The 14638-nt window shown below is 35.7% G+C and overlaps 2 protein-coding genes across 3 annotated transcripts; both read left to right on the top strand.

Annotated features, from left to right (window-relative positions):
• Window positions 1-1564: 1564 nt before the first annotated feature.
• Window positions 1565-5258, top strand: LOC109164888 (5'-adenylylsulfate reductase 1, chloroplastic-like). Its single transcript, XM_019313444.1, has 6 exons — window positions 1565-1666; window positions 2110-2407; window positions 2535-2672; window positions 2759-2888; window positions 3692-4475; window positions 4830-5258. Exons 3-6 carry the CDS (start codon window positions 2543-2545, stop codon window positions 5058-5060), a joined length of 1275 nt encoding a protein of 424 aa, XP_019168989.1. The 5' UTR covers window positions 1565-1666; window positions 2110-2407; window positions 2535-2542; the 3' UTR covers window positions 5061-5258.
• Window positions 5259-8701: 3443 nt separating this feature from the next.
• Window positions 8702-14126, top strand: LOC109169599. Of its 2 annotated transcripts, none has more exons than XM_019318487.1 (4): window positions 8702-10086; window positions 10889-11475; window positions 11580-11799; window positions 12285-14126. In XM_019318487.1, the coding sequence occupies exons 1-4, from the start codon at window positions 8845-8847 to the stop codon at window positions 13632-13634; spliced, it is 3399 nt and encodes a 1132-aa protein (XP_019174032.1). In that variant the 5' UTR covers window positions 8702-8844; the 3' UTR covers window positions 13635-14126. The 2 variants fall into 2 exon arrangements, with proteins under 2 accessions (XP_019174032.1, XP_019174035.1); XM_019318490.1 differs by having other exon boundaries at window positions 8845-10086; window positions 10889-11460; window positions 12285-13634.
• Window positions 14127-14638: the final 512 nt, after the last annotated feature.

Here is a 14638-nt window from a genome sequence, read left to right on the forward strand (position 1 = left end):
CTCCCAAAACGACGTCGATTTGGGAGGCGCGCGGTGCACAGTGCTATGTGCACCGTGGTGTAGGGTATAATGATTGATGTTATATTACCTTGTTTGGTTCAAGTTACGGTATTACCAGGTAATGTTATATTACCTGAAAGCTGATGTGGCGGTAATGTTTCAAGGTAAAGTGATTACCCCCATTTTTTTAGGTAATCTTAGATTACCTTGAATTATTCCAACTTTGCCCTTGTTAACTAATCCTTATATTATAATAATAATAATAATAATAATAATAATAATAATAATAATAATAATAATAATGAAATTAATATATATATATATATATATATATATATATATATATATATATATATATATATATTTATATAATCAAATATACATATGTGTATATTTATATATTTAATTTTTTTAATATTTAAGCTTTGATATACATTCATAGATATAAATAAATACACAGACATTATATATATATATATATATATATATATATATATATATATATATATATATATATATATATATATTATTGAGGACATTATTGTAAATTGATCCATATAACCTAAAATATAATTTTGAACCAAACAATGTAATATTATATTACACCATCCAAACCAAACACATAAGATAATCTTACATTCTCAAAATCTCACATTACCTTTCAGGAGGTAATCCTATTACCTGGGGTAATCCAAGATTCCGTGAACCAAACGCCCCCTAAGGAATTATGAAGGAAATGAATTGTAATTCGGTATAAAAAAAAAAGGTAGAAATAATGTAGGAATTCAAATTAAATTGTTTGGTAATGAAAAATATAATAATTATTGAAATTGTGAAGGAAATAAGTGGTATAAATACTAAAATACTCTTGTGTAATAATAATCAAGAATAATAGTGCCATTTCATCTATTTTTTCCTTTGCCACATTCATTGAATTATAATTCAGTGGAATTACAATTGCTTCCAACTAAATAATGTAATTGATAACTTTTTTTTTTGAAAACATGTAATTGAGGACTTCATTGAATTGTACAAAAAAACTACATTCAACCAAAAACCCCGTAAGTGTTTCAAATTAACGATTATGAGTTAAAGTGGTAAATAAAACAATGGAAGCTTTATTTATTTATTTGAGTACAAACAATGGAGATTTTAAATAGTAACTATTATGCACGGGATGAACACTATATCATATTATAATAATATGAAGTGTTGTTTTAATGTTATGATACTAAGTAAATTTAATTTTATTAAAAATGTAAATAAATTATACAATGTAATAGTTAATATTTTTAAAAGTTTAATTAAATTATTATTATGTTCATTTTAAAGTTTATTGTTGCGTTCGAATGATAAACAACATTTGTATTATTATTTGAATTTAAAATAATAAATTTAATTATATAGCTAACATATTGAAATAAAATTTGTAAATAAAAGAAAGAATATGAAATTAAGTGATTTTTTAAAAAGATGAATAAAATTTACAAATTATTAATAATTTAATGATAAACAACGTTAATGGTTGAAGTACTAACTTTATTTATTTATTTATTAATAATTACAACTTTAAAAAGTTCATAAGCCTAATTGACTTATTCTATAAAATTTAAGACCTATTTGACATTTCACCAAAATTAAATTATTATACATACTCATTTTTAGAGTTAATTCCATTTTGGTCCTAGATTTATCGGTAATATTTCACTTTTAATAGTATTTTTTATTAGAACATTCACATTTTGTCATAATATTATTGTGACATGACTATTTTTTGTCATCCGTCAACAAAATCGTTGAAATATCGTTAAATACAAAGATATTTGGTAATTTTTTTTATACAAAGTAAGTTGACCCTGTTATATTTGTATGTTTTTGTTTTGTTTTGTTTTTTTTTTGAAAAAATCTGTAATTGAAAGATCAAAATGACTTTGTATTTAACAACATTAAAACTGTTTTGTTAATAGATGACAAAAAATAATCATGCTATAATAATATTAAGAGCAAATGTGGATATTTTAATTATAAAAAAGAAACTATAAATAGACTGATACTTATAAATATATGACAAAAATAGATTTACTCTTATTTTTAAATATTTAAATACAGTAATTTGTGGATAATCCTCTTTGACCGGACCGGTTATAACTGTAATTTCATCTCTCTTCCTCCCTTCCCGGGCGCATCACCGTGAAAGGCCATGATTCACCTCAAACTCGAAACACGTCTAGGTTCACCTAATAGCCCACATCTGCAAATTCGTATAATCCGGCGCATTTGCTCGCCTAATTTCGACGGAAAATTCATCAAGCTTTTGCGTTTTCTGCAATTCCCAGAGTGGCAGAAATGGCATTTGCGTTCAGTTCAACAGCGATTCATGGCGGCTCTCTATCTCAACATACAAAAGGTGCCCTTTCATTTTCGTGTAAAGATTTCAAATTTGGTGTTTTTTTCATGTGTTTAAGGGATTTCGGAGTCTGGGTTTTGGATTTTCTTAGTTGTAGTTTTGTTTTTTAATTTTTTTTTTTAAACAGGATAACAAATGGGATGCTTTCCGGCGTGGGATCGGCCACCGCCGGCGGTGAGTTTCTCCGGGCGGCATTCCGCCGTGAGGCCATTGAAGGCTGAGGCAAAGCGCACCTCAGCCTCAGCAGCAGCCATTGTTGCTCCAGGTACCTAACTTTTGCTTGAATTATCTGTGCCTATATATTCATGTGTGGTTTGAGCAAGGAAGATTGAAAATGGGTGTAATTTGCAGATAAAATTGCTGAGAAAGTAGAGGCAGAAGACTATGGGAAGCTAGCTAAGCAACTGGAAAATGCTTCCCCTCTTGAGATTATGGACAAGGCTCTTGAGAAATTTGGGGATGAAATTGCTATTGCCTTCAGGTAATCTTTATACTCCATTCTCAGCTTCACCTTAGCCTTAGGTATATAATAAAGTAACAATTGTTTATTTGTTTGGGTATTTATATAATTTATTACATTTACCCCCCAAAAAAGTAACAATTGTTTGGACCAACATAGCCAAGTTGGTCAGACTGGTGGCTTGATAACCACAAAGTTCGGTCTATTAGTCTTTCTTCTTGATTTGAACCGGTCAACTATAAGCAATCTATGCTAGTTTACCTCCTTGTGGCCCTTTGCCGGCTAGGATCACAAGGCGCCAAGGCGGGATTTACTCTATGTACACTCTCGAGTAGTAGCTACGAGTTTCCCTTGTCACAAACAAAAATAAGTAACAATTGTTTGGACCAACACAACCTAGTCAGACTGGTGGCTTGATAACCACAAAGTTCGGTCTATTAGTTTTCCTTCTTGGTTTGGACCGGTCAGCTATAAGCAATCTATGCTAGCTTACCTCCTTGTGACCCTTTGCCGGCTAGGATCACAAGGCGCCAAGGTGGGATTTACTATGTGCACACTCTTGAGTAGTGGCTACGAGTTTCTCTTTGTCACACACAAAAAAGAAAAAAGAAAAAAGTAACAATTGTTCAGTCTTCCATAAGCTGTTGTTTAGAGTGGTAATTTACAACTTGATATTGTCTTGTGGTTGTAGTTTTATCTGAATCAGATGATCTGGAAGTGATTGATAGAAGGGAAAAAATGATTTAAATGATGTTATTTTGGTGTTCATTCTCATGCTACTTGTTTATTTGCTAGAACGGGTTTTGACAGTTTATTTATTACAGTGGCACAGAAGATGTTGCTTTGATCGAGTATGCATGCCTAACCGGTCGACCATTTAGAGTATTCAGTCTTGATACTGGGAGGTTAAACCCGGAGACATATAGATTTTTTGATGTAATCGAGAAACGCTATGGTATTCATATCGAATACATGTTTCCCGATGCTGTTGAAGTCCAAGCTTTGGTGAGGAACAAGGGGCTTTTCTCTTTTTACGAGGATGGCCACGGGGAATGCTGCCATGTGAGGAAAGTCAGGCCGTTGAGGAGGGCGTTGAAGAGCTTACGTGCCTGGATCACCGGGCAGCGGAAAGATCAATCCCCCGGCACCCGATCTGAAATTCCAGTTGTTCAGTTAGATCCATTGTTCGAGGGGAAGGTTGGAAGCTTGGTGAAGTGGAACCCTTTGGCGAATATGGAGGGAAACGACGTTTGGAGCTTCCTCAGAATCATGGACGTGCCTGTGAACTCGTTGCATTCCCGAGGCTACATCTCCATCGGGTGTGAACCGTGCACGAGGCCCGTCTTGCCCGGGCAACACGAGAGAGACGGGAGGTGGTGGTGGGAAGATGCAAAGGCCAAGGAATGCGGTTTGCATAAAGGCAACATCAAAGACGGAAGCTTAAATGGCACCGGGAATGCCGCTTTCCTTGCCACTAAAGCGGATATTCTAGACTCCAAGCGTATCGTGACCTTAAGCAGGCCTGGAATCGAGAACATGTTGAAAACCGAAGAAAGGAGAGAGCCGTGGATGGTTGTTCTTTACGCCCCCTGGTGCCGATTTTGCCAGGTATTGATCCCAATATGCCATCAAACCATTCTGTTAACACAGAAATGTCAATTACAGGCCCGCATGGGTAGCTCTACTGGTCATAGAGGTGAAAGTTTGGAAGAATGACCAGAGATCGAGTCTCACCAGCGGCAATGTGGGAGCAACCTCTCAAAGTGAGGGGGGCTCCTTGTGCTTAGTAAGCTAAGGTCTAGCCTCTGTGGTCCATGTTCAGTTGAGTTACCATGATTTACATCCTCCCAGATGCTCTGTCGGGCCGGGGTGTGGGGCCCTTAGGGTTGGGGTTCAACCTTTTGGAAGAAATGTCAATTACAGACATCATTACAAGCGTTAAATTGATTCATTTCTATGCAGGCTATGGAAGAACCATACATTCAGTTGGCCGAGAAGTTGGCAGGGTCGAGCATTAAGCTCGCCAAGTTCAGGGCCGACGGTCTGCAGAAATCCTTCGCCCAACAAGAACTACAGCTCGGCAGCTTCCCGACAATACTCTTCTTCCCCAAGCACTCTTCTCGCCCCGTCAAGTACTCATCCGAGAAGCGGGATGTAGACTCGTTGCTGGCTTTCGTGAATGCCCTCCGATGAACAACCAAATGAGATCGATACGATATGCAAGTAGAAGATGAGGAATCGATATTTGTATCTCGGAGAATAGGTGATAGTTTAGGAAGCTCTGATATTGTAGACATCCTTTAGATAGAATTAGGAACTGCAGAAATATTCCAAATCCATTAGTCTTTTTCTGTTTGTCTGTGATTGATTGAGTTTTCACTTTACAGAGTTTCTAAAGCTTTCAGTTTGGGCAAAAAGCTAATTTGGTTCGGTATATTCGGTTAATAAGTGAATCGAATTAAGAGAATTTGCAAGATGCTTTAACCATTAAGTAAATTGAAATTTTTAATTTTATTTAATTGATTAACTGAAATATTTTAGTTAAGTGAAACAAATTTTAAAATTTGTAAATGGAAATTTTCAATTTACAAACAAAAATATACACACCAGTCAATTGACATTTTAAAAAAAAAAATCTTAATTTAATTGACATTAAAAAAAAATTCCTAACCCTTAACCTAATTAAGGGTGTCTTTGAAAATTAACTTCTGGAAAATACTTTTTGAAAATTAGTCATTTAAAAAAATATTTTTATTTCCCGTGTTTGGTTGCATTCCATAAAACCGTCTTGGTGTGTTCAGTTTATTTTTCGAAAATTGGGTAAAAATTTATAATTAAACATTTTAATTTTTTTGTTTAGAATATAATAATAATAATAATAATAATAATAATAATAATAATAATAATAATTGGCGGTAGTGTGGTAATGGTGGCGGTGGTAGTGTGGTAATGGTGGCAATGACGACGGTGTGGTGTTGGTGTGAAAATTGGAAAATGACTTCACAAAAAATGGGAGGAAGTCATTTTCCAAGAATATAACGGTATTTTCATTGGACTAAACACTCATTTTCGTTTGACTCACATTTTTCACTCTTTACCAAACATAGAAACCCATAAAATGATTTCTAAATTTTGAAACATACTCTAAAATTTATGAATTCCGTAGTTAACGGGATTTAACCAACACAATAGAGATCATGGGGAGTGGATTTAAAAAGTGTGATTTAATACATAAAAACCAAGTGCAAATATGTAAAGAAAAAAATAAAATAGAAACATAAGATTGAAAATAATGTATAAGTGTACATAAATGAAGCAAAATGTATAAATTATTATATTGAAAAAAAATTCAAATTAATCATCAAACTAAATACAAAAACGCAATTAGGTAATTGAACTAAAAAAAAAATACAATTAGATCTCTAAGTAGTCAATATGTTCAATTATAAAGTACCAAATAGTAGGTTAATCCCTTGATAAGACTAACCTCATCCCCGAAATTTCATTCTTCCAAAAGGCTGAACCCCACCCTAAGGGCCCCCTACACCCCGACCCGACAGAGCATTTCATGGCTTGCTAATGATGTGGCAAGAAAGAGAGATTTTTTGTTGTTGTTGTTGTTGTTGTTGTTTTTTTTTTTTTTTTTTTTTTTTTTAATTGTTTTTTAAGTCTACGAGTATTGGCAAGGGAGACAGAATTGACAAACTTAGCTATCCTTATCCTTGTAAATATCTCTTACTCTGAAAATGTGTCACACTCTCACATAATCAAATTTGCAAATTCTCTATATTTATTCTATATCAATGCAAATCTTTCCGACTTTTAAAAATGGATCTCACTTTCATATTATTTTTTTTGAAAACCAAAACAATGATATATTAAGCACTGAGCAATTCAGAAATACAAGCATGTGGGGAAAAAACTCACGAACCTAGGACAGACTCAGAACCAGTTGCCCTTGCAAGAACATGAGTTACGTGATTCGCTGACCTACGAATATGACGAACAATAACGCTCCCAATATCCATAGCAATAACATGAACCACGTGATTCGTTGACCTACGGATATGACGAACACGTGATTCGCTGATCTACGGATATGACGAACACGTGATTCGCTTATCTACGGATATGACGAACACGTGATTCGCTGACCTGCGGATATGGCGGACAGTAACGCTCCCAATATCCCTAGCAATACTACGACATTGCATAATCTCACTTTTATATTATATTATAAATATAATAAAAAATAATATTAAAAAAATAATAAAAATAATAATAAAACAAAAGGTTTGCTGGCGCCTGGCGTCAGCTTAGCCAATTCTCTCTCCCTTTGCCACTATTATATGTCAAATTGGATTGATTTTTTTTTTTTAATTGACTATATTTTCTTTGAATATCCAAACATGAAAAAATCTAGAAAACATTGTTCATGCTTTTAAACAAATCCTAAAATCATATCATTATTTTTTTTTAATACTATTGACTCTATTACAATGTAGTATCTTGGGATTTAATCATGTGACCTTCCCTTAAGAAGAGTCACAGAGGTGTCATTTGAGCACAAAGTATATAATAATTCATGTTTGAGGTGCCAGAAAATACTGTTCATATTTTTAAACAAATTCTAAAATCATATGATTATTTGAGTGTATTTAAATAATTAGAAAAATCAATAACCACTACTCGGGGAGTGTCCGTTATGCACATTCACTATTATATAATAATATAATTGACACAATATAAGCAAATCACACTTCTAAAAAAAAGAAGAAGAAATAATAAATAATAAATCATACTAAAACTATTTCGTGGAATAATTTGACCAAAGAGACACCCACTTAGCCGGCAAATTATACTGTCCATCCGTATGCACCATGCATGGTGCCTACGGATGCAAAAACGACGTCGTTTTAATAAAACGCGCGTCTCCCCTTAAAAAAAAAATCAGGTTCGATTCCCAGTAATAACATATGAACTAAAATTCCATAATCGATGAACTATATTTCCATAATCGATGAACTATAATTCCATAATCGATGAACTATAATTTCATAATCTAATCTATGAACTAAAAATTCCAGAATGAATGAACTAAAATTCCATAATCTATAAACTAAAATTTCAGAATCGATGAACTACAATTCCATAATCGATGAACTATAATTCAATAATCAATGAACTATAATTCCATAATCTATGAACTAAAATTTCAGAATGAATGAATAATATAATGTTGTTGCTGGGAATCGAACTTGAAAATTTTTTAAAGGGGAGACGCGCGTTTTTTAATAAAACGACGTCGTTTTGGCATCCGTATGCACCATGCATGGTGCATACGGATGCACAGCATAACGATTGCACTTAGCCACCCATTGGGCAATACAAATTGTATGACTATTAACTCTTATATAGGAGTATATATACTAGTTATCACGTGTGCATTGCTCGAATAATCTGATATCCAATGCATATTTTTAAATTAGTGTTTCAAATCTTATCAAATTATCATTCGGTATCTTGATGTATATCAATGTAAAATAGAAAAAATAATAAAAAAAATACTAAAATCAAAATAATATGAACCATTCATTTCAACGAACAATTACACAAACATTTTTGAGTTCCCGTTAGGAGCTCTTATTAGAGAGATGTATATATATAATAATTTGTATATATTTAATAGAAAAAAAAGATAATTAAATGCTTTTTAACTATTTATTTATTTTATAAAAGTTTAAAATTTGGACCCCATATTTATATATAATTTATATTTATATATCAAATATTTAGTCATTTAATTTAATTTATTTATAAGATTTTTCGTGAGAGAAACTGAGAAAGCGCCTCGCTGGTAACGCACACAGATCAACACCTCCTTGGGCCGCCCCCTGGTACCCTCACTGTGACCTACACGTATAGCTGCGCTGCATAGCTAAGCTTCCTCGTAATCGCCGTTCGAATTCCGGCGAAAATGTTGCCGCCGGAGCTCCAACCGCGGACGGTCCGTCCCTACATTTCGTCCTCGATAAGCGTTCCAAATCTCTCATCCACTCTGACCAGCGGCTACAGCCCCAAACGGAACCCTAGCCTCAGTCCCGATTCTTCGTTCTACGGTCTCGGCAGCATCGCTTCTTCTAGATCGCTCAAGAACTCCAGGTTTGCTCCGTCGTCTTTCGCGCACAACGCTAGAATCGCCGTTGCCCTGATCCCTTGTGCCGCCTTCCTCCTTGACCTCGGCGGTACTCCCGTGATCGCCACCATCACTTTCGGCCTCATGGCGGCCTACATCCTTGATTCTCTCAATTTGAAGTCGGCTTCATTTTTCGCGGTTTGGTTCTCCCTCATCTTCGCTCAGATTGCTTTCTTCTTCAGCTCCTCACTTACTGTCACCTTCAATTCCATTGCTCTCGGCCTTCTTGCCACCTCGGTTTGTGCTCTAGTCAATTTCCTGATTGGAGTTTGGGCTTCGCTGCAATTCAAGTGGATTCAGATAGAAAATCCTACCATTGTGATGGCTCTTGAGCGGCTTTTATTTGCCTGTATTCCGGTAATAGCTTCCACCATTTTCACGTGGGCAACAGTCTCCGCAGTTGGTATGATCAATGCGGCTTATTATCTCATGATATTTAATTGCATATTCTATTGGCTTTTCTCGATTCCCCGTGTATCATCATTCAAGATGAAGCAAGAAGTGAGTTACCATGGCGGAGAGGTTCCAAATGACAGTCTAATCCTTGGTCAGCTCGAGAGTTGTTTGCACACCCTGAACCTTTTGTTCTTACCTCTGATGTTTCATATTGCCTCACATTATTCGGTTATGTTCTCCTCCAGTGCTGCTGTTTGTGATTTGTTTCTTCTTTTCTTCATCCCCTTTTTATTTCAATTGTATGCCTCCACTAGAGGGGCTCTGTGGTGGGTCACTAAGAATGACCACCAGTTGCAGAGCATTCGCATGGTGAATGGTTCTATTGCTTTGGTTATTGTTGTAATTTGCCTGGAGGCTAGAGTTGTTTTCCATTCATTTGGGAGATACATTCAGGTGCCACCGCCATTAAATTACTTGCTTGTCACCATTTCAATGCTTGGAGGGGCAGCAGCAGCAGCTGCTTATGCTCTTGGGATGATCTCTGATGCTTTTTCTTCATTAGCATTCACCGTTGTGGGTGTTATCGTGAGTGCAGCTGGAGCTATTGTAATAGGATTTCCTGTACTGGTATGCATTTTATGTTCTGTAGCTTATCTTAATTGTGCTTTTCTTGATACCTCTCTAGTTCTAGATTCATGATGATTTTTTTGTCTTTTGATGTTAATTACAACTAATAAATCTTCCACAAGTTTCGCTTCTGAGCTGCAGTGTTCACAGGACGCTTCAGTTGGCCATGTTTACTAGTTTGGTGCTTATCATCCATATATATATATATATATATATATATATATATATATATATATATATATATATATATATATATATATTTTTTAATATAAATTAGCCAGCTTTATGAGCATAAAATTGTTTTTATATGTTTCTCAGAATATTTATCTTCTTTTTTATTATTGTCAACAATCCAATGCTATACTGGGTATTGGTAAAAAATGTTGTGCTACACCTAGAAAGGATTAAAACTATATTTAAAGCAAACATATGATCTGTACCCTCACCTGCATCCCAATGCAAAGATATGTAGTCCATTCAAACTTTCCAACTGGCCTCCAAAGGTTTCCCATTCATAGCATATGAAATTCAAGATATAATATTATGAAACTGTTAGAAATGATCATCTATCAATATAATTGTTGATTGAATGACAAAAATTAGATATGAGGTAACTAATAGGGTAGAAGAGAGATAGAAGCCTTGTGGTTCCCACTGTTATGTTAATTTATTATTCTGCAACAACTTGTTCCTTAAAATGACTCAAAATAACTCTTACATTTTGCTAGTTTCTTTCCCTTCTTTTTTTCAATTCTTTTACCTATTCTGTTTATTGAAAACAGTTCTTTTCTTGTTTTTGCAGTTTATTCCATTACCATCAATTGCTGGATTTTGTTTGGCTAGGTTTTTTACAAAAAAGAGTGCTTCATCATACTTTGCATTTGTTGCACTTGGGAGCTTGATGTTTGCATGGTTTGTGATGCACAATTATTGGGGTCTGAATATTTGGCTGGCTGGCATGTCTTTAAAGTCCTTCTGCAAGCTTATTGTTGGTTGTGTTATCTTGGCAATGACTATTCCTGGTCTAGCTATCCTCCCTCCGAAATTTCGATTTTTAACTGAGTTTGGTTTGATCAGCCATGCATTGCTGCTATGCCACATTGAAAACCAGTTTTTTAGTTACTCCAACATATACTATTATGGGATGGAGAATGATGTGATGTATCCAAGTTATATGGTTTTCATGACTACTTTTTTGGGTTTAGCAATTGTTAGGAGGCTGCTTGTGGACAATCGAATTGGACAGAAGGCAGTCTGGGTTCTAACTTGCCTTTATTTCTCAAAGCTGTCCATGCTTTTCATATCATCAAGGACTGTTTTGTGGGCATCAGCTATTCTTTCTCTTGCTGTTACTCCTCCAGTACTTCTTTATAGGTACTCAGTGTCTCAGTGAGTGTGATATTTATTCATTTTTCTCACGATTTTATTCCCCCCTCTTCCAATACGCAGTTTAAATGATTTTTTTGAAGATAGTTAAACTGCTAACATTTCAGGGACAAGTCAAGACCTGCCTCAAAGATGAAGCCTTGGCAAGGTTATGTGCATGCTGTGGTGGTTGCTTTATCAGTATGGTTCTGTTGTGAAACAATATTTGAAGCTCTTCAGTGGTGGAATGGCAGACCTCCGTCTGATGGTTTGATTTTAGGTTCCTGTATTCTATTGACAGGATTGGCTTGTCTGCCCATAGTTGTGCTCCATTTCTCCCATGTTATGGTATTAAGTTCTAAAGCTTTTGTTTGTTTTTCCTATTTATTTATCAATTTATATATAAGTATTTGTGACTGGGGTGGGGAGTGTTCTTTTATTTTCATTTTTGTCATTCTTAAAATTTCTATGGCACATTGACACAGCACCATTGTTTATAAACACTATACTGCTCTCAATTGAATATTCCATATTCTCTATCATTGACTCAAACACTATAGAATCTGTGCTCTTTCAAGGAAAGAGCAATGGACCGTACTCGTATACTTGGATGAAATTGCTCGCCTTTCATTGGGATTCTAATAATTCATTGTTCTCTTCTCTTCATACTTTTGTCAAGTGAACTTGCAAACATTATAGCTTACTGACAATCTGACACTAATACCCCCATCTTTTGGAAGTGAAGTGTCCTGAAAATATCTTGTTATTTCCATCCTTATCTTTTTCTCCATAATTCATATTAACTGGGAGTATCCTTTTTCTTTTTTGTGCAGTCCGCCAAGAGATGCTTGGTGCTGGTGTTAGCTACGGGCCTGTTGTTTATTTTGATGCAGCCGCCTATCCCGTTGTCATTGAATTACCGCTCTGATTTCATTAAAGCTGCCCGTCAATCTGCGGATGACATTTCCATTTATGGTTTCTTTGCATCAAAGCCAACATGGCCATCATGGTTGCTTATAGTGGCAATCCTACTCACACTGGCTGCCATTACCTCAATCATACCCATAAAGTACATTGTTGAATTAAGAACTTTCTATGCCATTGCTATGGGAATTGCTCTTGGAATCTACATATCTGCAGAATATTTTCTTCAGGCGGCAGTCCTGCATGCACTTATTGTAGTTACCATGGTCTGTACATCTGTATTTGTGGTCTTTACCCATTTTCCATCCGCTTCGAGTCCAAAGCTCCTCCCATGGATATTTGCTTTGCTCGTGGCCCTTTTTCCAGTCACTTATTTGTTGGAAGGCCAGGTGAGAATAAACAAAAACATGCTTGGAGACGATGGAGTGTTGGATGTGGGGGAGGAAGACAGCAAGCTGGCAACATATTTGGCAGTTGAAGGTGCAAGGACATCTCTTCTTGGCTTATATGCTGCAATCCTAATGCTTATAGCTCTTGAGGTGAAGTTTGAACTGGCTTCACTCATGCGAGAAAAAGCAGAAGGGGGTGGATTAAGACATAGCCAGTCTAGTCAGAGCAGCTCTGCCACTGTCACCCCAAGATTGAGGTTCATGCAGCACCGCCGGGCTTCAACTGTTACTAGCTTTACAATAAAGAGGATGGCTGCCGAGGGTGCCTGGATGCCTGCAGTTGGCAATGTTGCCACAATTATGTGCTTTGCAATATGCCTGATCTTAAATGTCAATCTCACTGGTGGGTCAAACCGTGCTATATTCTTCTTGGCACCCATCTTGCTCCTCATTAATCAGGACTCTGATTTTGTTGCTGGATTTGGGGACAAGCAGAGGTACTTCCCTGTTACAGTTGCCATCTCATTCTACCTGGTATTAACAGCCCTTTATAGTATATGGGAAGAATCATGGCATGGAAATGAGGGCTGGGGTTTGGAAATTGGTGGACCAATTTGGTTTTTCGCTGTTAAGAATTTAGCACTCCTTGTTCTTACATTTCCAAGCCATATCCTTTTCAATCGCTTTGTTTGGAGCTACACTAAGCAGGCCGATACACTGCCTTTGCTGACAATACCCCTTAATCTACCATCAGTTTTGATGACAGATATCATCAAGGTCAAGATATTGGGGCTCCTTGGAGTTGTATATTCTTTAGCTCAGTATCTGATATCCAGACAACAATATATTTCGGGATTAAAATATATTTAGACAAGAAGACAATGTGTACTATATGTCCATATGTTCAACCAATTTTCAAGTGAGGAATGAAAGTCTCGGTTTTTCCTGCTTCCAACAGTTCTCTATCTGTACTTTACCCTGAAGCTTGGAAGCATAAAATGTCTAGCAACTGCAGGGTGTATCCTTAGGGGTAATTAGTGTAGTGGTCTGCATTTCATATTCTAATACACTTCTCCAGCACTGGCTAATTAAATTTGTAGTTTTCATACTCTTTTATTGGGGTATAACACATGCCATCAGAATTTACAAACTGATTTAGCCCATTGCACCAGAGTTGTGTATATGTTGATAATTCTGTGTGACCAATGCAGCAGTTGATTCCTTATTCACAGATGTTAGCATTGAACCTTTTTATAGATGGTGGGAGAGGAATGAGTGGAAGGCTTATCCCTATCCTCTTGAGATAAAGATAGGGAGAAAGCTTCTCCCCGTCTTCTTCAACTACCGGTATTATTCTCTTCTACTTCATCTCAACATTTGCCATTTCTTATAAGAATTCTTGTTTTTGTTCCCTTTGAATCTCAGCATTCATGAAACTGATTGTCTAATGCTTGGTTCTTTGTACTAGATTGTTATGATATATTGATATGCATTGTCTTTTGTGTGTATTAGATTTGGTAGAGGTTAGACATAGGAAACCATGTGAATATCTGTTGATAAATCAATCTGGAGCTGTTGGTTAATTACTTCATTTTATGTGTTGGTTTATGACTGTTTGTCTCATGAGCCATTTTTGCAGACTAATTCCCAGATTGTAAAATTCTACTTATCTTTGATCTTTCTTTCTCTAGCCCGGAGATGAAACCACTTAAGAGTTGTATGCACTTTCCAATTTCATATGACTTGGATAGTAATTATTTTTTATTTTTTTAAAACGTCAAATATGTCATAGAACTTTTGTGGTTTGTGAAATTGGACTACTGAACTAAAAACATGAACAATTGAATTATCTAACACCAAAATTTAGTGCAATT

Source organism: Ipomoea nil, unplaced genomic scaffold (assembly GCF_001879475.1).
Source record: "Ipomoea nil cultivar Tokyo-kokei standard unplaced genomic scaffold, Asagao_1.1 scaffold0317, whole genome shotgun sequence".
Lineage (NCBI taxonomy): Eukaryota > Viridiplantae > Streptophyta > Magnoliopsida > Solanales > Convolvulaceae > Ipomoea > Ipomoea nil.

Excerpts from the sequence above, each read along its gene's own strand:
- LOC109164888 (XM_019313444.1), top strand. The coding sequence starts at position 2,543 with ATGGGATGCTTTCCGGCGTGGGATCGGCCACCGCCGGCGGTGAGTTTC. Across the intron at positions 2,673-2,758 it reads AGCAGCCATTGTTGCTCCAG|ATAAAATTGCTGAGAAAGTA; the intron begins GTACCTAACTTT and ends TGTAATTTGCAG. Across the intron at positions 2,889-3,691 it reads GAAATTGCTATTGCCTTCAG|TGGCACAGAAGATGTTGCTT; the intron begins GTAATCTTTATA and ends TATTTATTACAG.
- LOC109169599 (XM_019318487.1), top strand. The coding sequence starts at position 8,845 with ATGTTGCCGCCGGAGCTCCAACCGCGGACGGTCCGTCCCTACATTTCG. Across the intron at positions 11,476-11,579 it reads TATAGGTACTCAGTGTCTCA|GGACAAGTCAAGACCTGCCT; the intron begins GTGAGTGTGATA and ends CTAACATTTCAG. Across the intron at positions 11,800-12,284 it reads TCCATTTCTCCCATGTTATG|TCCGCCAAGAGATGCTTGGT; the intron begins GTATTAAGTTCT and ends TTTTTTGTGCAG.